The sequence below is a fragment of the Pipistrellus hanaki genome, assembly GCF_964339955.1.
Source record: "Pipistrellus hanaki genome assembly, chromosome: 16".
Taxonomy (NCBI): domain Eukaryota; kingdom Metazoa; phylum Chordata; class Mammalia; order Chiroptera; family Vespertilionidae; genus Pipistrellus; species Pipistrellus hanaki.
In genome coordinates, this window is record NC_140518.1 from 22,502,321 (window position 1) to 22,525,308 (window position 22,988).

The 22,988-nt window shown below is 44.3% G+C and overlaps 1 protein-coding gene and 2 pseudogenes across 3 annotated transcripts in view; 2 read left to right on the top strand and 1 right to left on the bottom strand.

The window, feature by feature from the left end:
• LOC311610938 (E3 ubiquitin-protein ligase TRIM37) overlaps positions 1-22,988 on the top strand; it is a 267,677-nt gene that overhangs the window by 197,307 nt on the left and 47,382 nt on the right. Inside the window, exons 25-32 of the mRNA XM_084862544.1 lie at positions 7,223-7,359; positions 13,158-13,272; positions 16,641-16,806; positions 17,365-17,501; positions 19,101-19,182; positions 20,265-20,395; positions 21,278-21,391; positions 21,505-21,628. Coding sequence (XP_084718670.1) covers positions 7,223-7,359; positions 13,158-13,272; positions 16,641-16,806; positions 17,365-17,501; positions 19,101-19,182; positions 20,265-20,395; positions 21,278-21,391; positions 21,505-21,628 — 1,006 coding nt within the window. The remainder of the gene's footprint in view (positions 1-7,222; positions 7,360-13,157; positions 13,273-16,640; positions 16,807-17,364; positions 17,502-19,100; positions 19,183-20,264; positions 20,396-21,277; positions 21,392-21,504; positions 21,629-22,988) is intronic.
• Positions 12,042-12,633, top strand: LOC311610968 (large ribosomal subunit protein uL23-like; annotated as a pseudogene). The gene has a single exon. The product of its transcript is annotated as a large ribosomal subunit protein uL23-like (transcript).
• LOC311610744 (ATP synthase F(0) complex subunit C2, mitochondrial-like) lies at positions 22,132-22,588 on the bottom strand (annotated as a pseudogene). Its single transcript has one exon. The product of its transcript is annotated as an ATP synthase F(0) complex subunit C2, mitochondrial-like (transcript).

Genomic DNA, 22,988 nt, shown 5'->3' on the forward strand with positions numbered 1-22,988 from the left:
CATGGTGGTTTTGATTTGCATTTCCCTAATGAGTAATGGTGTTAATCATCTTTTCATGTGCTCATTGGCTATTTCTATATTTTCTTTGAAGAAAAACCTACTTAGATCTTTTGCCCATTTTTAAATATCAAATTGGGTTGTCATTTTATTGAAGTGTGACTTACAAATATTTTTTTCCCCATTCTGTGGGTTGTCAGTGTCCTTTGAAGAACAAAAGTTTGTAATTTTAATTGTCTTTTATCTAGGTTTTCCTTTGTCACTTGTGTTTTTGATGTCAGATATAAAAAACCATTTCCTGCCTTAACTGGTTTGGTTCAATGAATAGAGCATTGATCCTCAGACTGAAGGGTGCCAGGTTTGATTCAGGTCAATGGCATGTATCTTGGTTGCAGCTCATTCCCCAATAGGTTGTGTGCAAGAGGCAACTGATCAATGTTTCTCTCTCATTGATGTTTCTTACTATACCTCTCTTCCTCTCTGTAAAATAAATAAAAAATATATTTAAAAAAGAAATTATTTCCTATATTCTTGTATTTTATATATATATGTATTGATTTCAGAGAAGAGATAGGGGGAGAAATAGAAACATCAATGATGAGAGAATCATTGATTGGCTGCCTCCTGCAATCTCCACAAAGCAACCTGGGCATGTGCTCTGACCGGGAATCAAACCTGTGACCTCCTGGTTCATAGGTGACACTCAACCACTGCTATTTTAAAAAATCCAAGAATAGCTATTTTGGGAAGTGGTGAATAAATAGGAATGGAGGGGAAAGAATATGTAAAATATGGTGATTACTGTTGTGGGCGACCCGCAAATGACGGCCACCAGTCAGCCAAATTGGAATTTAGGAGGCCTTTACTACGAACTCGAGTCCGGGCTCATGTCTCAACTGACACAGCAGCGAGCAACGAGAGCCCCGACCCACTCTAAGCATGCTTTTATCCCCGTCTTAGGGATGCCTGGCAGATTATGACTGGCTAAAGCTTTAACAAAGAAAGGTCAGTTATAAGCTATAAAAAATTCCACTAGTACAGTAACATTTAAAGTTTATACAATACCTGGGGTGGGGGTTTATTTTCAGCTTAAGCAGTCTCTGTTTGACCTGGTTTGGTCATTTGTTCTGCCATGTGGCTACTGGAAACAGGACGTGCCTGCCTGGGGGTTGAGCCTTGCAACAGAACTATTTTATGGCTAGCAGTTATGCTTAGCTAAAGCGTATCATGCTACATTCTTTGTTGTGGGTCTGGTTGCTCGTTCCTTCCCTGGTCTGGAGCCCTGCCTCGACCGGGTCTTGCCGGCCACAACAATTACTATGGAGTTTAAATGGGAAAATTCCAGATCATACAACTGTGACTGCAAAGAGATCACAAAATAGCTTTCTGGCCCTGACTGGTGTTTCTCAGTGGTTAGAGCATAGGCTCTTGCATCAAAGAAAGGTCAAGGGTTCAATTCCCGGTCAAGGGCATGTACGTGGATTGCAGGTTCAATCCCTGGCCCCTGTAGGGGTGTATGTGGGAGGCAACCAATTGATGTATCTCTCCTACATCAGTGTTTTCTCTCTCTTTCCTCTCCTTCTTTCCCTCCCTCTCTTCCTTCCTTTTGCCCTTTCACCCCTCTATAAAACAATAAATGGAAAATATCCTCCGATGAGGATTAACAACAAAAAATAGCTTTCTGATTTTGCAGCTCATTCACTGACCCTTACTAAGGCTAGTTTATGGTAGCAGAAGCTGGTATTTGGACTTGTTTTTGGTTACAATCTATTGAAAATCTAGTCCAGAAGATGCTCTGCCATTCCCACTCTCAGCAGTGTTTAGTTATAGTAAGTCTGAAATTTCTTTGGAGTCTACTATTGACTTTATATTAAAGCAGTGTTTCCCAAAGTGTGGTACGCGTAGATCGGAAGACCTCCCGCTACAGCGAAAGCTGGGAGAGGGGAGACTTGGGTCAGGAAAATAGCCTGGTAGCCATCCCTAAATCCGGTGACTGAGAAGGAACCCATCTTCCCAGTCATTCGCGATAGTGCGCAGCTGCGGATTCCGCCCCTCGAGGCTGCGCGTGACGTAACGCCGGGAGGCGGAGTATGTAAATTACACATTTAGGGCCATTTGGACCTTGTTCCCTGGAAAGATAAGCTTGTATTCCGCTGTTACCAATACTAAGACATAGTACGAAAAGATGATTTTTTTAGTCGCTATATGTAGATAAAGGCCAATTAGAGAGGTTACATGAGTGACACGAACCTTACAGTGGTGTACGCAGCAGTGGGTAGTGCCGGGGACAACCCCAACTCATACTTACCTGGCAGGGGAGATACCATGATCACGAAGGTGGTTTTCCCAGGGCGAGGCTTATCTATTGCACTCCGGATGTGCTGACCCCTGCGATTTCCCCAAATGTGGGAAACTCGACTGCATAATTTGTGGTAGTGGGGGACTGCGTTCGCGCTCTCCCCTGGCAGTGTGTGCAAACAATAGACTCTGAGACTCCATTTCTTCTGTTTAATTCTCTGAATTCTACTTTATGGCTTGATTTGTAGCTTAAATGTACAGGGCAACAAAGGACTATGCCTTATTAGTTGGTCCTGGTAGACCTGTTAGTTGGGATACAACTTGAACTGGCAGGATAGCAGTGATCTGGGACATTTGTAGACCTGCCAGTGTTAATCCTTACCCAGGTATGGAGGAGCTCTCCAAGTCATTATTGTGCTGAGTGAGGGGCTGTGTTGTTATTCTATATTGCTTATTTGTGGTCCTTGACTTGATCACTGTAGTTGGTTGTTATATTCTGGGGTACAGGCAACTACAGTAATAATTACTGATAATGTCTTCATTCCTGGAGGGTGAATTAAAACAATGAGCCGAGCCAAGACCGGTTTGGCTCATTGGATAGAGCGTTGGCTTGGGGACTGAAAGGTCCCGGGTTCGATTTCGGTCAAGGGCATGTACTACCTTGGTTGCGGGCATATCCCCAGTAGGGGGTGTGCAAGAGGCAGCTGATCGATGTCTCTCTCTCTCATCGATGTTTCTAACTCTCTCTCTCTCTCTCCCTTCCTCTCTGTACAAAACCAATAAAATATATTAAAAAAACAAAAACAAAAACAAAAAACAAACAATTAGCCGAGACCGGTTTGGCTCAATGGATAGAGCGTCGGCCTGTGGACTGAAGAGTCCCAGATTCGATTCCGGTCAAGGGCATGTACATTGGTTGCGGGCACATCCCCAGTGGGGGATAAGCAAGAGGCAGCTGATCGGTGTCTCTCTGTCATCGATGTTTCTGACTCTCTATCCCTCTCTCTTCTTTGTAAAAAATCAATAAAATATATTTAAAACATAAAAAAATAAATAAAAGTATAAAAATATTTTTTTTAAAAAAACAATGACAGCTAAAAGATGGTAAAATCAGTTTGAAGTTATGTCTATCTGATGCTAAACCCTCTATGTTCAATACTAAGTACTATGTTCAATACTAAGTATTATGCAAAATAGTTGGTCCCCTCATTCTGAAGAAAAATATAGTCTGATATTATTGAAAGTCTGTAAATCTGTAACCTGTATCTCACACTCAGTAACATCATTTTAATGTACTGTCTTCTATCTGAAGTAATTTACCTTAAGGATACATATTTTTACAAAATTGCACTCATGGTATATATATCATTTTATCTTTTGTCCTGTTAACCTTATAAATTTTTTTTCATGTTGTTTATTATATTACTGTTATGTTGGCTAAATAATCCACTTCTGTGTTACTTTGATATCTGGGGTTTGAGAGTGATTTTTATTTGTTTTTTTCAGTTATAAGTAAATCTGTGATGGATATCCTTGTGTGCAGGACATTGTCTTTCTCTAGAATTACATCCATTAGGTCAATTAAAAGAAATTTCTAGGTAAAAAGGTGTGAACATTTTTTGGCATTAGATGTATGTATATAATTATGGTTACATTTTTATTTTATTTTACTCTAAGTAATAAAGTTACAGAATATTTATGAGGGGGAAACATTAGTCCATAGTTCTTATTGACAATAACAAAATTAGTTAGTTTTCATTCTGGTAAATTTCCTTTGTTTCTCAAACTTTGTTTTTTTAGAAACAGCTTAGATCAGAGTGATACCATTGTAATCAATAGTATTTATTCAATTTCATATTCTGGTGTTTTGTGGGTTTTTTGCATGCAATACTATACAATTTAGTTTTCTCTCTCATTATTTTTCTTTTTAAAAAAATATGTTTTTTATTGATTTTAGAGAGGAAGGGAGAGAGAGAGAAACATCTACCTTGGTTGTCTCCTGCACGCCCCTTCCTGGGGATCAAACCCACAACCTGCGCTTGTGCTCTGACCCGGAATCCAACCAGCGACCTGTTAGTGCACAAAATGATGCCCAACCGATTACCACACCAGCCAGGGCTTCCCTCTCGTTCTTAACTGGAAAGTCTTTATATAATAAACTATGAACTATGAAATTAAAAAGAGATCTAGACTTTGAAAGATTAAAGGAATCAAGGAAAGACGTTTCTAAAAATTTTAAAAATATTTATGTCACCACTGTGCTGCCTTCCCCTCTGCGGGCCTGGAACCTCTACCTCCCAAGCTGCCTTGCCCCACAGCGCAGACGGAAGACTCGTTATAACCTGTGCCCGGGAAGGCGAGGAACTGAAATCTGTCTCCAGATACGATTGTCTTCCGGATGGTCGCCCGGTCAAAATAGAGCGACTGTATCAGCTTCAAGTATCAGAGTGACGTAGAGTGAGAGGCGGGGATATGTAGATGAGTAGCGCGGTGATTGCTGGTTCGAGTGTATTAACGGGGCAAAATTTCTTCTGGGTACCCAAAAGAATGTATTTCTTAGTTTCTGTCATATAAATAACAATGAAGTTTAGAACCGAAGGGCAAAAGGACTCCCAGTATAATTTACCATGACTTCAAAGTGTGTTGAGGATGATGGTGAGATGCCAGGCAAAGTGAGCAACTCATACTTACCTGGCAGGGGAGATACCATGATCACGAAGGTGGTTTTCCCAGGGCGAGGCTTATCCATTGCACTCCGGATGTGCTGACCCCTGCGATTTCCCCAAATGTGGGAAACTCGACTGCATAATTTGTGGTAGTGGGGGACTGCGTTCGCGCTCTCCCCTGATTTGTTAGTTTTCAAAGATAGAACTTGAAGCCCTTTTCAAAGCGGTTTCTTTTTTCCTAGAGAAAGAAGCACCCGTGATGAGAATAACTTGTTGACACCCTTTTCTATGCCCACTATTGGAGGAGGAGCCTGGAATCCTGGCTAGTGCTGCATTGACTGATACTCTGTCCACTGAGCCAAACTAGTCAGGGCTCTCCTTTTAAAAAAAACACAAAAACAAAACATACTTTTATTGACTTCAGAGAGGAAGAGAAAGATTGAAACATCAGTGATGACAGAGAAGCATTGATTGGCTGTCTTCTGCACACTCCCACTGGGGACCAAGCCTGCAACCCGGGGCATGTGCCCTTGACCGGAATCGAACCCGGGACCCTTCAGTTTTTAGGCCGGCTCCTTTTTTTTGTTGTTGTTAAATTAGATACAAATAGTTATGTGGCTGCCTTTAATACATTAAGTACTGTAAAGGCTTGTTTTTTTTTTTTCTTGCGCATGATTTGTGGTATTTTGGCCCACTACTCATAGATTTTTTTGTTATAATAGGAACCTTTACTTACTGATTTGAGAGAGGAAAACATGGATCCAGTTGGTTGGTTTCTGTATGTGTCCCAAAGGAAGATTTCCAACCGAGGTACCTCTCCAGGTCCCTAGTTAAGTTTTCACTCTAGTTGTGGAGTAACGGTTGTTATGTAGAAGGGAAACTGAGTCTAAAATAGTGAAATGTGCTGAAACTGGTTTGGCTCAGTGGATAAAGCGTCAGCCTGTGGACTGAAAGGTCCCTGGTTCGGTTCCTACTGGGGATGTGCCCGCAACCAAGGTACATGCCCTTGACCAGAATTGAACCTGGGACCCTTCAGTCCATAGGCCAACACTCTATCCACTGAGCCAAACCAGCTAGGACTATCAGTGGATAAATTAAGAAGAGTTACTTCTCAGTAACCTAAAGCCTCCTGGTGAAGACCTACCAAATGTGTCAGTCTTCATGGCTTTTCCTTTTCTTTTTCTTTTTCTTTTTTAATTGATTTTTTACAGAGAGGAAGGGAGAGGGAGAGAGAGTTAGAAACATCCATCAGGTGCTTCCTGCACACCTCCCACTGGGGATGCCCGCAACCAAAGTACATGCCCTTGACCGGAGTCGAACCTGGGACCTTTCAGTCCACAGGCCGACACTTTATCCACTGAGCTAAGCCGGTTTCGGCCATGGCTTTTCCTTTTACTTCACCTCATATCACACCCTCTGAGTCTCCTCATTGTGATGGCAGGACACACTTTTAGGTGTCTTACGTAGCAACTGTCACATTTGAGACACATGGTAGGTGCTGCACAAACACATGATTGCATGATGGTCAGGTGTGGATACCACATGTAGAAAGTTAAGATTTCTCAGCATGGTTCATATCATACACAGTAACCACTAACCACACAGCTTACTTGGTGCCAGATGCATTTCTAAGCTTTTTTACACATATTAGCTCATTTAAACCTCTCGGCAACTCTCAGACTATCATCATCCCCATTTACAGAGGAAAAAATTGAGGACTATCAAGGTTAAATAATTTTTTCAGGGCACATAGTTAGGGAGCAACAGAGCTTCAGAGTCTGAACTGTGTACCCAACCCACCATGTCATACTGTCTAAATATTTACATTACACTGGGGATTGAGCTTGCAACTCAGGCAAGTGCCCTGACCAGGAATTAAACAATGATGTCTGGGTTCATAGGTTGATGCTCAACCACTGAGCACACCAGCCAGACACAAACATGCTTATTCTAATTTTACTTCCTAGTAGTCATTACTGTTTCAGTCCTGAGAATTAGTAGAATTAGTAACAAATATATTCAGTTCTTTAATTTCAACAGTAACATTGAGAATAAACGTTAATATTGTAGAATTTCAGTAATCATCTCTCTAATCCTGTTCATTATAAATGAAAATGTGTGTGGGGCGGGGGGAAAGTTAAAGAAATGTGTGTAAAATGTTTTTTTAAATTAAAACCAAAAAGAAGTGGTGAAATAATCCAAGTTGCTTGCTTGCATTTCTGATTCAGTTAGAATTAGCATGTTACTTTCTTTTGAAACAGGATGTCTCGGGCAGTTCAGCTTCCAGTTCCCTGTCCTGTTCGGCTTGGCTCCTTAAAGGATGACTCCTTGGAAGCGCAGCTCCATGAATATGTGAGAGAAGGGAGCTATGTAAAAGTGAAGAAGATTCTTAAGAAAGGTAGGCCCTGTGTTGAAATGGCAGATGCAACTGGGTCCAGTCTTCTGGATAGCATTGGAAGGAAAAGCAGGTCATTCCTAAAAAATATGAATTCTTGGGAAAATCAAAAGTTAAATTAATAAGATGAGATGTTTCCTACCAATGCCGTCATATTGTTTAATAGAGGTCTTATGCTAGGGAATTATTAATACTGACTTTTTAGCTACACCTCTCTGTTTCCTATTTTTAGTGGTTCTCTAGTGGTTATAATAATGTTTCTTTACTTTTAAAATATATATATATATATAGATTATTGATTTTTTACAGAGAGGAAGGGAGAGGGATAGAGTCAGAAACATCAATGAGAGAGAATCATCGATCAGCTGCCTCTTGCACACCCCCTACTGGGGATGTGCCCGCAACCAAGGTATATGCCCTTGACCGGAATCGAACCCAGGACCCTTCAGTCCGCAGGCCGACGCTCTATCCACTGAGCCAAACCAGTCAGGGTATCTTTACTTTTTCACAGTCTACTTAATGTACCACTTCACATAATAAAAATTTCAACCATATAGGCTCATTTTTCCCCTTCCCTTTATTATAAAGATTCTGTAAGTGTTATATTTGTATGAGTTTTGAACCCCATGATATAAGTTTATAATTTTTTATTTGAAGAATCATATATACTTTTAAAGAAATTAAGTGGTTTGACTATGTGATTTTCTTTATATTTTTCCTGCCTGGGTTTGCTTACCTTGAATATGCAAATTAATATCTTTTACAAATTTGGGAACATTTCTGTCATTATTTCTTCTCCCTTCCTCTCTGAAATCAATAAAAACATATTAAAAATAAATAAATAGATAAAGCCCATCTAAATAGCTTATAAGGCCCTATATATCTGTCTCCCCTACCAGACCGTCTCCCTAATCTGTAGGGCAGGGACTTTTCTAATTTGCTGGAGGCAATCCATCCAATCCATTCTATAGTCCGTTACTCTTTCTGTTCCATTCTCTCCCCACCTTCTGGAAATCCACTTACATTTATGTCAGACTTTTTGTATTGTCCCACAATCCTCAAAGCTCTGTTAAGAATTTTCTTCTATTGTCAATTTGATGACTCTTCCTCTGTCGTATCTAATCTGCTCTTAACCTTACCCAGGTTCAGTAATTTGCTAATTTACTTACCATTACTGGTTTATTATAAAGGACACAAGTTTCCATGTCCTATTCGGATACACCACCACCTCAGTGCTTCATGTGCTCACCAGTCTGGAAGCCCTCTGAGCCTCAGTGCTTAGGGGCTTTATGGATCAGTCACCTCTTTAAAGGTGATTGCCTAAGCAGGGTTGATTAAATCACTGGCCATAGGTGATTCAACTCAATCTCCAGTCCCTTTTCCCTGCCAGAGGTGGGGGCGGGGTTTGAGGTGAGGGGCAGTGGAGGAGCAGGAAGTGCCAGCCCTCTAACCCTGGCATGGTCTTGGTTTTTCTGTTGACCAGCTCCTCTCCTGAAGCTATCCAGTAACCCTCCTCTTTCTTTCAAGGCAGAGGAAACCTGGTCTCCCCAAATTGGGGTCCCTCTGTAGCAGGCAGTTCACCATGACCAGTGACAGGAGCAGCATTTCCTTAACCTGCAGTGCGATGGCCTGCCGCCCTGGACCAGGTGATGCCTGGTGTGGTGGGCAGGATAATAGGATCTTGCTCTGGGTTGGAGTAAGTTGCCTGCAACATGTGATTGGCTGCTAGTAGGAAGCTCTATGTTAATAAGCCTTATGCTAATATTGTTGTTTTGAAGTGTTTCTTGTAAATTTACAAGTGAAAGTGATGTTTTCAACTTTGCCATTGAATGGAATTTTTTAAACTATTAAGTAGCGCATAATTTTAAGGTTAAATTGACCTAAATAACATCACCTTGACTAAAATGTGTATAGCTGCTGTAGACCCACCAGAAGCTGGGGGCTCTGCACTAAGACTATACTTTCAGGGATCATTTCTATAGTTCGTTACTAGAGAAGCTCCTCTGATCGTGTAGAGCACCCGAAACCACGAGGAGGAGGCGCAGCACTCCCTCCTGAGCGTGAAGCCGGTGCTTGGTGTTGCTTCTGCAACTGCCATCAGCCATTGATGATCGCTCTTCTCTTCCCCACGGGAGAGTAAGAGGGAGGGGGTGCAGTCTGAGTGGCTTTCCTTTCCTTATGTTTAAATGTCAGTGTAATTGCTGATAATTATGAGTGGCTTGTAGCACTCTTAAGGGTAATTCTTATTTTGCCAACATTTAAAGAAAGGACTCATAAGGGGGACTTAAGGATTTGGCTTTGTAACTTACTGGTTGGTTCCAACATTTACTCTGACCCGGGGAAGCATTCTGAACAATTAGGGATGTGTTCCGTGGATGGGGTTAAGATCAGCTTTTACTGATTCTAGAGAGAGAGAGAGAGAGAAACATCAAAGATGAGGCCGAAACCTGTTTGGCTCAATGGATAGAGCGTCGGCTTGGGGACTGAAGGGTCCCGGGTTCGATTCCGGTCAGGGGCATGTACCTTGGTTGTGGGCATATCCCCAGTAGGGGGTGTGCAAGAGGCAGCTGATCGATGTTTCTCTCTCATCGATGTTTCTAACTCTCTATCTCTCTCCCTTCCTCTCTGTACAAAATCAATAAAATATATTTTTAAAACAAACAAACAAACAAACAAACAAAAAACAACACAAGATTCATCTCTGGCCAGTTTTGCTCAGTGGTAACAGTGTCACCCCGAGCACTGAAGGGTGATGGGTCTGATTCCTGGTCAAGGGCCCATACCTGGGTTGCAGGTTTGACTTTCTTGCCTTAACGGGGGTGCCTGTGGGAGGCAATCAATGTCTCATATTCATCCCTCCTTCCCTCCCTCCCTCCCTCCCTCCCTCCTTCCCTCCCTCAGGATTTCCTAATTTGCTAGAGGCAATCCCTCCCTCTCTCCTTCCCTCTCTCTCTCACCCTTCCTCTCTCTCTAAAAATCAATGGAAAAGAAAATATCCTGAGAATTAACAACAAAAGCCCTGACCAGTTTGGCTCAGTGAATAGAGCATTGGGCTGTGGACTGAAGGGTCCCGGGTTCGATTCCTGTCAAGGGCATGCACCTTAGTTGCACGAGGCAGCTGATTGATGTTTCTCTCTCATCGATGTTTCCAACTCTCTATCCTTTCCCTTCCTTTTTATATAAAAAAAAAAAAAAATCAATAAAATATATTTAAAAGAAAAGAATTAACAACAAAACCCCCCACAAAATTCAAACAAGTATATCTAAGACCTAATCAGCTTTGTTAAGTAATTCATGAATTAAGCATCAGCCCATTTCCTGAGGGATACAAAGCAAAGTTTTTATAGGAAGTAGGGTGTGCCAAAGGAGTTAGTAGTGCAAGAAATGAAAGGTTAATTTTTGGGATGGGATGTATTTTCTTAGGGGAAAGAGAAAGAGGTTTTTTAAAATTCTGTAGATGGCCTCCTCTTAAAAAAATTTTTTTGTTTTGTTTTTTTGTTTATTTAAAAGAGGAAGGGGGAGGGAGTGATAGAAACATCAATGATGAGTGAGAATCATGGATTGGTTGCCTCTCACAGGCCCCCTGCTGGGGATGGAGCCTGAAACCCCAATGGTGAACTCCTGGTTCATAGGTCCATGTTCAACGCTTAGCCACACTGGCTGGGGTGGGTCTTTTTCTTTTTCTTTAAATACATGTATGTATTGTCCTGCTTGTTTAAACACAATTTACAATTTTTATGTACCTAATGATCACTTGATTTGGAAAACATTTATATAGTAGAGGATAAAATAAAAAAACAGGGCGTGCTTTGCAAATGTCAGAGTTCTGCTTTGGGTCATGGCTTTTCTCTTCCACTTGCGTGTTTTTCTGGTGAAAGGTCTCCGCCTCCACGCAGAGGGCTAAACTGAGGCCTGTCCGCACCCCACACGCCCGCGCCTGCGCACTGGGCTGTAGTCCGCGCTCACGTGGTAAACGACGCTGCGGAAGTGGAACTGCGGGAAAGCGGGGCGGGGTTGTTAATTAGTGGCGTGTGATTGGCTGTTTGACAATTGTATGTTAATTAAAGTGTCAGCTTGAACTGTTTTCGGGAACGCTAGAGGATTTAAAACACTTTGTCGAGCTTTCTGAATGAAAAAGTTTTGAGAGACTACATGGCAGTATATGTATGGGCAGAGTAGCAGCACTTGAGAAAATTTCGCCATCACCGTAATATGTGTGGGTTTCGTTCACTCCGGAAAAGCGCGCTCTGGGGGGTTAAGACTATACTTTCAGGGATCATTTCTATAGTTCGTTACTAGAGAAGTTCCTCTGATCGTGTAGAGCACCCGAAACCACGAGGAGGAGGCGCAGCGTCCTTTCCTGAGCGTGAAGCCGGCCCTTGGTGTTGCTTCTGCAACTGCCAATGGTCATTGATGATCGTTCTTCCCTTCCTTTGGGAAGGGGAGAGGGAAAGGGCGCAGTCTGAGTGGTTTTCTTAAAAAGCACAAAGAAAAGCTGTAAGCGAGTTTTGCTCGCGCTTGGAGTCTGGGTAATCTTTCTGGTCTTGCTGCTACTTGACCATTGAGTTATTCACTCGGCTTCAAGCAGCGTGGTGTAGGGGAAATTTGCTTAACTGGGTAGGCACCAAAGTTGTATAGCTCATAGAAAGGTTGTGCGTAGGAAAGCTATAGCAGGTGATGAAAGCCTGGTTGTGAATGATACAGTCGGTATTGATTAAAGGTGATGGGGTAGCTCGTAAACGCTTTTCACGAAGATGGCGCCGAAAGCGAAGAAGGAAGCCCCTGCCCTTCCCAAAGCTGAAGACAAAGCAAAGGCTTTGAAAGCAAAGAAAGCAGTGTTGAAAGGCGTCCACAGCCACGCACACACACACACACACAAAAAAGATCCGCACGTCACCCACCTTCCGACAGCCAAAGACACCAAGGCTCCGGGGGCGGCCTAAATATCCTCGGAAGAGCGCACCCAGGAGAAACAAGCTTGACCACTATGCCATCATCAAGTTCCCCCTGACTACCGAGTCAGCCATGAAGAAGATAGAAGACAATAATACACTTGTGTTCACTGTGGATGTCAAGGCCAACAAGCACCAGATCAAACAGGCTGTGAAGAAGCTCTATGATATTGACGTGGCCACGGTCAACACCCAGATCGGGCCTGATGGGGAGAAGAAGGCATACCGTGTGTTCGACTGGCTCCTGACTCTTATGCTTTGGATGTTGCCAACAAAATTGGAATCATCTAAACTGAGTCCAGCTGCCTAATTCTAAATATAAAAATTTTACAGTGTAAAAATAAAATTAAAAAAAATAAAAATAAAGATGATGGGGTAGTTATTTCAGTAATACCCAAAACCAAGTTTCCCTGTCTCTAACGCCTTTGTAATTATGGGTCCTGCAGAAGCCAAACCATTCACAGAAATGCTTCCTGGAATACTATGTCAGCTTGGTGCTGACACCTTAACAAACTTTAGGAGGTTAGCAGAACAATTAATTGCCTGGGTGTGTTGGGTAACAAAGCCCCCAAACCAGAAGACATTGCAGGGGAAGATGATGATGTTCCAGATCTTGTAGAAAATCCTGATGAGGCATCGAAGAATGAAGCTAACTTTGGTGTTTACTGAGTCAAGCCAGCTCACATAGGGCTTTTCTTTCTTGAGAAACAGTTTGCAGTAGTAATACATATAAGTGCTGTAAAAGAAATTTTGATTTTTTTTTTTTTTTTGCCCCTTCATATGAATTTTCCTCCTTTTATCTCAGAAAATGTCCCGTTGTTTACACTGATCCTTGTATTTGCTTTGTAGGAATTTATGTTGATGCAGTTAACTCCTTGGGCCAGACAGCACTTTTCCTTGCATCACTATTGGGCCTTACAAAATTAGTTGACATTCTGGTGGATTATGGATCAGATCCAAATCAGTAAGTAGATAATTTTCTATTATCTAGAAAATAAATAGTAATGTATGCTTTTAAGACGAGTTAGGGCATTTGGAAACTAATCTGACAAGATATTAAAATAACTTTTACTAACTTATGTCAGTGACATACAGTTGTATGTGTATGTTGAAACATACCTTCAACTGTTAATAAAAGCATTTTTACTTGGTCCTATGAAATAAGTGAAACTTATTTAGTCATTCATTCATTTATTAACTAGTTAGTCATTAACAGCATGATTTCATATTTTACCACAGGTTATAATTTGTATGATTTATTTAGGCAGTTTTTACCAATTAATATACTTGACATCACTTTATCAGGATGATTTTTGCCTGGTTCTTGTAGTTGTGGTTTAACAGAATCTGTGATTAATAGTTGGTCCAAATTTTAATGTGGAACAGCAATGAATTTTAATGTGTTCAGTAATGAATCAGCTTTCTGAACACTTTTGATTTTCCCAGAGCCGTTTCAGACACCAAGCTCTCTAGATCTTTACAACTACCTCCTGGACAGAGATGAGACAGCATGTATTTTTACAGTTCACACTGGATAGAAACAGTTTGAATGCTTACATGATTCCATCTAATTTTCATAGTTATGCCAGAATGTGAACGAACCATAAAAGTCATATAGTAGCTGCCCATATTACATAAAGAGGTCCTGTTCAAGGTATTTAACAAGCCATATTGATGTCAAAAAGTTTTACTTTTCTGTTGTTCTCTTTTCTGTTATAAGATTGCTTACTTAGTGGGAGAAAATTTCGGAAAAAGAAAAAAACAACAACACAAAAAACAATCAGTATGAGAATTTTGTAACCAAGAAATAATTCAAAGAAAATTTTGGCTGTGTTTCCATCCAGAATTTCTCTAGACTAACATACACGCTCCTGTCTCTACCGTATTGTTTAATTTCAAAGGTCAGAAATAAAGGACTTGGTCACCTGATGTTTGCAGAAAACAGCTCTGAGGGAGGCCATTTGGGACTCCCTGCAGTTCCACAACCAAAAATGCAACATTTTCCAGTCATTTGCATTTACATTTGTTTTGTAGAGGTTTATGGCTGTTTTCTTCTTTTTAAAAATTGATTATTGATTTGAGAGAGAGAGAAACATGGATTTATTGTTCCACATACTTATGCCTCATTAGTTGATTCTTGTATGTGTCCTGACTGAGGGGATTGAACCTGCAACCTTTGCATATCAGGATGATGCTCTAACCAACTCAGCTATCCAGCAAGGGTACTGATTCTTTAAAGATTAAGTCATTCAACGCTGGTGTTTCAGCCCTGACTCGGGTCGTTTGGTTGGAGCAGCATCCCTATGTGCCAGGATTGAAGATCCTGTACCAGTCAGGACACATGCAAGAATCAACCAATGAATATATAAATAAGAGGAACAAGTCCATGGCCTCTCTGTCTGTCTCTTTCTCTCAAAATCAAATAAATTTTTTAAAAAAAGAAGATTTCAGATTAGGGAACTGATGCCCAGAAATTTTAAGTGAAAGGTTTATTTGGTATAAAAAATTTTTCTTTCTTTTTTAGCATTCCTGAGAAATGAAAAATAATGTCCTCTCTCTTCCCTCATCCCTCATTACTGTTTATGGGAAGAATGATTAGAAGATTGTAAAACATTATACAAATGTGTTTTTATAGCAGAGAGATACTATGGTTTTCAAGCACAGTGTACTGCACTGCTTGTCAAACCCAGCAATAGAAGCTGGCTCAAAATGAGCTATCCCAGGTTCCCAGATGCCTGGGGACAGGCAGTGTGGTGGTATCACCTGGGGAACTTGTAAAAAACACACATTCCTGCCCAGCAGTGTGGCTCTGTGGTTGAGCATCAGCCTATAAACCAGGAGGTCACGGTTCGATTCCCGGTCAGGGCACATGCCCGGGTTGTGGGCTGATCCCCAGTGTGGGGCATGCAGGAGGCAGCTGATCAATGTTGATGTCAATGTTTGTTTCTCCTGCTCCCTTCCTCTCTCTCTAAAATCAATAAAAACAAAAACAGTTTTTTAAAAAGTAGGTTTACAGTTGTGAGTACACAAATAGTTTATTCTTATATTATCGTTTATTAATTGTTGTTTTATTTTTCATAGGAACAACTGCAGAGCTACTTTTGCCCTACCCTGTATGTTCTCAAATGGAAATTTTTTCAAAATATATATTGAGTGCAGAACAGTTTATATAACACATTCTTATTCTACCTGTATATGCACAGGACATTTCTGGGAGGGTACAAAGACATATATAGTAATTGCCTCTGGGCAAGAGATCTGTGGGGTCTGGAGTTGGGAGAATGTTCTTATGTTTCTTTCTTTTTTTAATATATTTTATTGATTTTTTACAGAGAGGAAGAGAGGGGGATAGAGTTAGAAACATCCACGAGAGAGAGTCATCAATCAGCTGCCTCTTGCACACCCCCTACTGGGGATGTGCCCGCAACCAAGGTACATGTCTTTGACCGGAATCGAACCTGGGACCTTTCAGTCCACAGGCCAATGCTCTATCCACTGAGCCAAACCGGTTTTGGCTGTTCTTATGTTTCTTATCTCTTTCTCCTCCTTATTTGACTTCTCTTTCCCCCTTTGTGTGTTTGTTTTTCTTTCTTTTTTTTTTTTTTAAGTTTTTATTGATTTCAGAGAGGAAGGGAGAGATAGAAACATCAATGATGAGAAAGAATCATCAACCAGCTGCCTCCTGCACGCCCCCTACTGGGGATAGAGTCCACAGCTCGGGCATGTGCCCTGACTGGGAATCGAACCACAACCTTCTGGTTCCCCGAGCCCCACCGGGTCAGCTGTGTTTGTTTTCAGTTAAAAAGAGAGAGCTCACCGGGTGATTCTGTCATGCAGCCACGTTAGGAAACCACAGCTACAGATCACATCTCGCTGTATCTTGGACACAATAAGGGCCCACATAGTTTATTGGCTTTGGTTTTTCTGACTTGTAGATCCTTCTTGACCACATTGCTCATCCAAGGTCTGTGGGCCTCTACCATAGAACTCGGGAGACAGAGACCTTCTCGCACCCAGGCCTCAGCAAACAGAATTGTTTTCAGGGCAGCCAGAGTCAGGGGTTAGAGGGAAGGAACACCAATGGAACCACACCCATACCCGGTGTGGCCCTCAGCTTTGCCCTTTTGGTTCCTCACTTAAACTTGGGAAATGACAGTGCCTTGAGGGGCAGAGGTAAGAACGGAGAAAGGGTATGTGTGCAAAGCTCATTTTGTCACAGAGCGGGGACCTTCCAAATGGCACGATTATAATCCTCATCGCCAAAGGTCGCCTCTGTAGGAAGGAGCTGTGGAAGGGAGGGTGTTGCCATGGACACGCCTGTATCCCCTCCAGCCGCAGCTTTGACGGGAGCACCCCTGTGCACGCAGCAGCGTTTTCAGGCAACCAGTGGATCCTCAGCAAACTGCTGGACGCAGGGGGTGACCTTCGGCTCCATGACGAGAAGGGCCAAAGCCCGCAGGCGTGGGCCCTGACGGCCGGGAAGGAGTGCAGCTCTGCGGTAAGGCGGCCCCTCTGCAGCCACCCTCAGGGCCGAGCACTGGGTGGGGAGCCAGGAGCCAGGGCTAGAGGCTGGTCCTGGGACGGCACAAGAAGGGGAGGCGGGGAGGTGGACAGAGTTTCTCCCCTCACTGCCCTTCGTCTGTTCTCTAGCTCATTAGCTGTCAGAACTTGGACAAATAATTTCACTCTTCCTGCCTCGTTTCTTCATCTGTTGAAGGAGGAGAGAATTGGAGGAAATCCCTGAAAACATTTCAGACCTTTGGAAAATCACTTAGACCCTCCCTTTCCTGTTGGGGTGGGGGGTCCCAGCTCCTAGACTATTCACCTCAGCCCACCTCCCAGTTCCCCTGAAGGGCGGGAGCCCCTCGCTGTGTGGCACTGAGCCCCTCGCTGTGTGGCACTGAGCCTCTCGCTGTGTGGCACTGAGCCCCTCGCTGTGTGGCACTGAGCCCCTCGCTGTGTGGCACTGAGCCCCTCGCTGTGTGGCACTGAGCCCCTCGCTGTGTGGCACTGAGCCCCTCGCTGTGTGGCACTGAGCCTCTCTGTGGTGTTGCAGATGGTGGAGTTCATGCGTCGCTGCACCTCACACATGCAGGCCACCGTCCAGGACTTCTCCTGCGACCTCCTGAAGAAGATCGACTCCAGTCAGCTGCTCATCTGCAGCCTGCCCTGGTTCGGGGGCCTCATGCAGGGGTGAGAGCTGCCTCGAGCAGAGTGGGCTACCCTGCGTCTCCCCCGCCTCCTCACAGGCCCCTGCAGCATGGGCACTACGTCCCTGCCAGCCTCTGGCTCACCCGCAGCAGTGAGCTCTGAAGGAGATGTGGCCGCTGGAGAAGGACGGCCATTCGCCTTCCAGGAATGCCCAGGGCACTGAGTTCTGGGCTCCCGTGGAGATGCCCTGTGCTCTGCAGAGAAGGAACTCCTCAGGTCTGGGCAGAGCAGAAAGCCCTTCCTCAGAGCCTCTGGATGGAGGCTTTGTTGCTGTTTTGATCTCAAACCTTGGAAAGCATATTTATTTAGAACTAAGGTTACAAATGACCACAAATGCTTAATTTACAGTTCCTCAGGCTATTTTGAGTGGGTGTGAGAGACTTGCTGCTAACTTGGGGTGGGCAGCTGCAGGAGATGGGCCACAGGCTCCGAGATACTTTAAATTCTCGGGACTTCATTGCCTTAGGCTTGTAGTCAGAATCCTTTTCATTTTGGTTTTCTCTGATGGCTGTCTTTGTAATCAGGGTGGCTAGCCACGAAGTCCTGGTTTTCCTCTGATGACCGGGACGCTGCTGGCTTCCCCGGCGAGAGGAGTCAGTTATGCCTTTGAGGACCAGTTATGCCTAACTGCTCCCCTGCTTGCTTCTCTTGCCGGTTTTGGTTCTTTATCTAGAATCTAGACTGACCTGTTAACAATGGAAATTGGTTTGTGCCAATCGCTTTCTGCTAAAAAACCTTCCTAGGGTCTATTCCCATGACTATCAAGATAAACTCCCACGTTCCTCACCGGGCCTCTTGGCCCCTGCCTGTTCCAGTTCTCTCACCTCCTGGCCAACCAGGAGGATCTTTGCAGACCACCCAGGTCCCAGGCTTAGTCCCTGCTCTGCTCTGTGACCCTGCTCCACTTCCCCACTCTGTAACGTGAGGAAGGTGGACAAGAGAAGCTTTATGATTTTTTCCAGCTTTGACCATCCGTACTCATTATTGCTGCATAACGAATCACTCCCACCCCCCAACTTAGCAGTTTCAAACAGTAGTAATTGTTTGTATCTCACATAATTCCTGTTGATCAGGAATCAGTGAATGGCTCAGCTGGGTGGTTGTAGTTCAGGGTTTCTCCTAAGGTTTCAGTAGAGATGTCTGTGGGGGTTGTCATCACTTGAAGGCTTGACTGGGGCTGCAGGATGCAGCTCCAAGATGGTATGGCACACTCACCTGGCTCGGTGTCAGGCTTCCTTATTGGTATGTCTCACCCAGAGCAAGTGACCGAAGAGAGATCAGGGCAGAAGCCCTGGTGGATTTAGCCTTGGAAATGTCATTATTGTCATTTCTGCAACATCCTGTTGGGTTACCAGGTCAGCTCTGTCTGACCTTGAGCGGCTACACAATTGCATGATTTCTAGGGGGTCAGAGTCACAGGTGCCCTCTGAGAGGCTGGCTCTTATGTCACCTGTAGTTCCATGGTAACAAGTTAAGTAGTAAAGTCAAAAGCCACTGCACATTCTGAAAACTTGATTCATCATTGTTCCTCTGGATCTGGGTGATTAATCCTTATTTATTTCCTCTCTTAAACATTTCTAGAAGCCCTAATGGCCCTTCTAAACGACCGCGTAAAACTGGAGTCATTTCTGCCCAAAACATCCACAGCTTTGGCTTTGGGAAGGTAAGAGGTTGCCACCGACAGCCAGTGTCTGCAGGACTAACCGGAGAGTCACCTGGCCCTCCTGCTGGACCTGCCTCTCGGCTTTGTCCAGCTCTGTCTCATCGTCTCCAAAGTGGGTTTTTCTTTTTCTTCTTTATCACGTTTGCTGGACAAGTGCCTCTTACTGTTGCTTTCCTTATTGAAAAAAACAAAAATAAAAAGGTGGAAACTCTACAGAGATCCCTTGAGCCAGATTTCAGGAGTTTAGAAAATGATCCTTAAAATTCCCAGTAAAGGCACCAAACACGGTCTCCCTGTAGCGAGACAGAGCGCTGCACTGACTCCGTGAGTCTTATTGGTGGTTGACCTGCCCTCCCAGAGGCTTAGGGGTGTTGTTAGCCTGCCTTGCAGGAATTGCCATTTAAAAAAATATAGATTTTATTGATTTTCTACAGAGAGGAAGAGAGAGGGATAGAGAGTTAGAAACATCGATGAGAGAGAAACATCAACCAGCTGCCTCTTGCACACCCCCAGATGGGGATGTGCCCACAACCAAGGTACATGTCCGGAATCCAACTTGGGACCTTTCAGTCCTCAGGCCCACGCTCTATCCACTGAGCCAAACCGGTTTTGGCAGGAATTGCCATTTTAAACTGAGAAATGTTTTTGAGTATCTTTTGGATCATTGGTTGTGCCCATAGAAGAGAGACAGTTAGGAAATGTTGGGTGATTGGCAATATTTGCTCACAGCTCATCCAGCCCTGAGCTTGTTGGTTGTGCCAAGGGAGCCTGGGTGGATGTGGGGGGAGAAGGAATGGTGACTGCACAGGCCTGGGTTCGGTGGGGAACCCTGCTCAGCGCTTCAGGCAAGTGTCTGACCGCTTTCCATGAGCCTCAGCTTCCGACTAGTAAAAGGGGAAGGATATTAGAGCTTTCAGGGTTTCTAGAAAGATTAAAAATAGTAAAAATTAAGAATAATGTCCCTAGGGGGGTGTTCAGGAGGTTGGTAAACAGCAGCCATCAGTATCTGGCTGATAAGATTCTGGATGAATTTTACTCTTTCTCTTTCCTCCCCACAATTTGAAACTGTGTTTTGCTTTTAGTTTTATCTTTCAGCAAGGACACGGGTGGCCTATTTAGGATCTCTTCCAATAATTGGAGAAAAGGAAGTAATTCAAGCTGATGATGAGCCTGCCTTCTCTTTCTGCAGTGGCCCCTACATGGTCATGACCAAGTAAGCAGAGGGGCCTGTGGGAGCTCTGATTTGGTCCCTCGGGGAGTATGGGCTTTGTGCGACTTCCTTATGCACGGAGGGCTCCTAACCTAACGCTGCAGGACATCCATCTGAATCGAGGGTTCTCAGCCTGGGCACCATTGCCAGATGTTCTTTGCTGGTGGTGGCTGTCCTGTGCATTGTATGATATTCAGGAGCAACCTTGGTCTCTACTCTAGAGGCCAGTAGCTGTCCTCTTTGCCACCCCCTTGAGTTGTGATTGTAACAATCAATGTCTACAGACATTGCCAAATGGCCCAGAACAACTGCTCTGAAAGATGACTCACAGCCATTTTTTTTTTCTTTTCTAAATTCATTCCATTGATCTTCTACAGAGAGGAAGGGAAAGGGATAGTCAAACATCGATGCTTCCTGCACATCCCACACCCCCTTAGGGATATGCCCATAACTATGCCCACAACCAAGGTACATGCCCCTGACCGGAATCAAACCTGGGACCCTTCAGTCCCCAGGCTGACGCTCTAACCACTGAGCCAAACCAGCCAGGGCGTGGCCGTGTTTAACGTCTCTGCTTTCTAGAGAGTTGGAGGCAGCGTCGTGGAACGGTCTGGCCCCTGAACAGGCCAGAGGGTATGAGGTGCCCATAGAAGCCAGAACTTTCTAAAATAAGGGAGTTACTCCCTCCCTTAAATCTCTCAGCGTCTTCCTGCCACCTGTAGTAGGTTCCTCAAGGTGCTTTAGGACCTGGGGGAGGAGGAGGAAAGACTGGACAGGTGCTTTGCAGGTTCTGTGTAAACCCTGCTTGGTCTCTGGCTGGAGAACTGCTCACTGGGGAACTGGATACTCACCGCCTTGTGCTCCATCTCTCTCCTGCCCTGGTAGCATGGTGTGGAACGGGAGCAGGGTCACCGTGAAGGAGCTGAACCTCCCCAGCCACCCGCACTGCAGCAAGCGGCGGCTGGCCGACCTGCTGATTGCTGAGCAGGAGCACTGCAGGTGAGCTGGAAGCCCAAGGCATTTGTTTAGAATGTATTCAGGGGGCCCTGAGGAAAGGAAAGCACTCCTTTTTGTGTGTCTTCCCTCTGCCTCACCTGAAGCATCTTTTGCAGCAAACTGCGGCACCGCCACCTGCTGCAGCTGATGGCTGTGTGCCTGTCCCAGGACCTGGAGAGGACCCGGCTGGTTTACGAGCGCATCGCCATCGGCACACTCTTTAGTGTCCTCCATGAACGGGTGAGTGGCTGTTTCCATGGGTTTTTTCGGCTGCCCTCCCACTTCCCCGGCCCTCTTCCCCTGCCTCGGCGGAGATTTCCCATTTGTGCATGCATGGAAGATAAATCTTGAAAAACAACAACAGTAAAACATTTATTTCTTTATAATTTGTTTTCATTCTGGAAGATAAATCTTAATTCTCTACTTTGTGTTGGCTATATAATGCACCATTTAAGGATAAGTGCATTGGACCTACTGTGATTTTATTATTGTTAGTCCTCCTTCTGTTCCAAACTGGGTCTAAGAGCTTAGCAGATCCAGAAGACACGGACACATTTCTATCGAATTAATCAAATAGCCACTGGTCTTATTTTCCTGTATTTTCATTTGTGCCCTGCAAGACAGTGGCTATAGAGAAAGGCCTATTTTTTTCTTATTAATACAGTATTTATTTGTCTTCCTTTTGTCACACCTGAGCCAACCACTTCCCCCAGGCTGCCCAGGGAGGAATAGGAAAAGGAACATCAGGGCAGACAAGACGCGGGAAAAAGAAGGATGGGAGGGGAGACAGCTCCTTCACATGGCGAAGGGGATAGAAAGGCCACCATCAGGCAGAAGAGCCCCAGGGCCTCTGAAAGGGCAAAGCCCAGAATGGCATAGGAGAGCTGTTGCTTCAGAGAAGGGTTCCTGGCCTAACCAATGATGAGGCTCCCAGACAGTCCCAATTCCAGCCCCAGAGCCGGCCACCCCTGCTGTGGCAGCCCCAGCCCCAATGAACCTGGCTGCTGTGTCCATGTCCCTTGAAATGGCACTGGTTTGGAAGCTGCGGCTAGAAATAAGCGAGGTCAGGGAACGTGGGCCTGAGGCTCTCATCTGTCAGCGTCTCTGGTCCTTTCAGCAGCACTGCAGACACCGACCGCTCAGCTGAGAGGCGCACCTGACCAAGGAGGGCGTGGAGACAAACTTGGTGCAGGCACACATTTTCAAGGGTTAAAGGGAGCTGCTCCCAGTGCAGAGAAGGCCTAGAGAAAGGCCTATTTACATACAGTCCTCATCAATCCCCTCTCACTGTTTTTTTTTTTTTTTTTTTTTTTTTAATATATTTTATTGATTTTTTTACAGAGGGGAAGAGAGAGGGATAGAGAGCTAGAAACATCGATGAGAGAGAAACATCGACCAGCTGCCTCCTGCACACCCCCTACTGGGGATGTGCCTGCAACCAAGGTACATGCCCCTGACCGGAATCGAACCTGGGGCCTTTCAGTCCGCAGGCCGACGCTCAATCCACTGAGCCAAACCAGTCTCGGCCCCTCTCACTGTTTTGATTTCCTGGGAGTGGGTGCATATTCCCTGGCCCACAGACTTCCTGACAAGTGTGCTT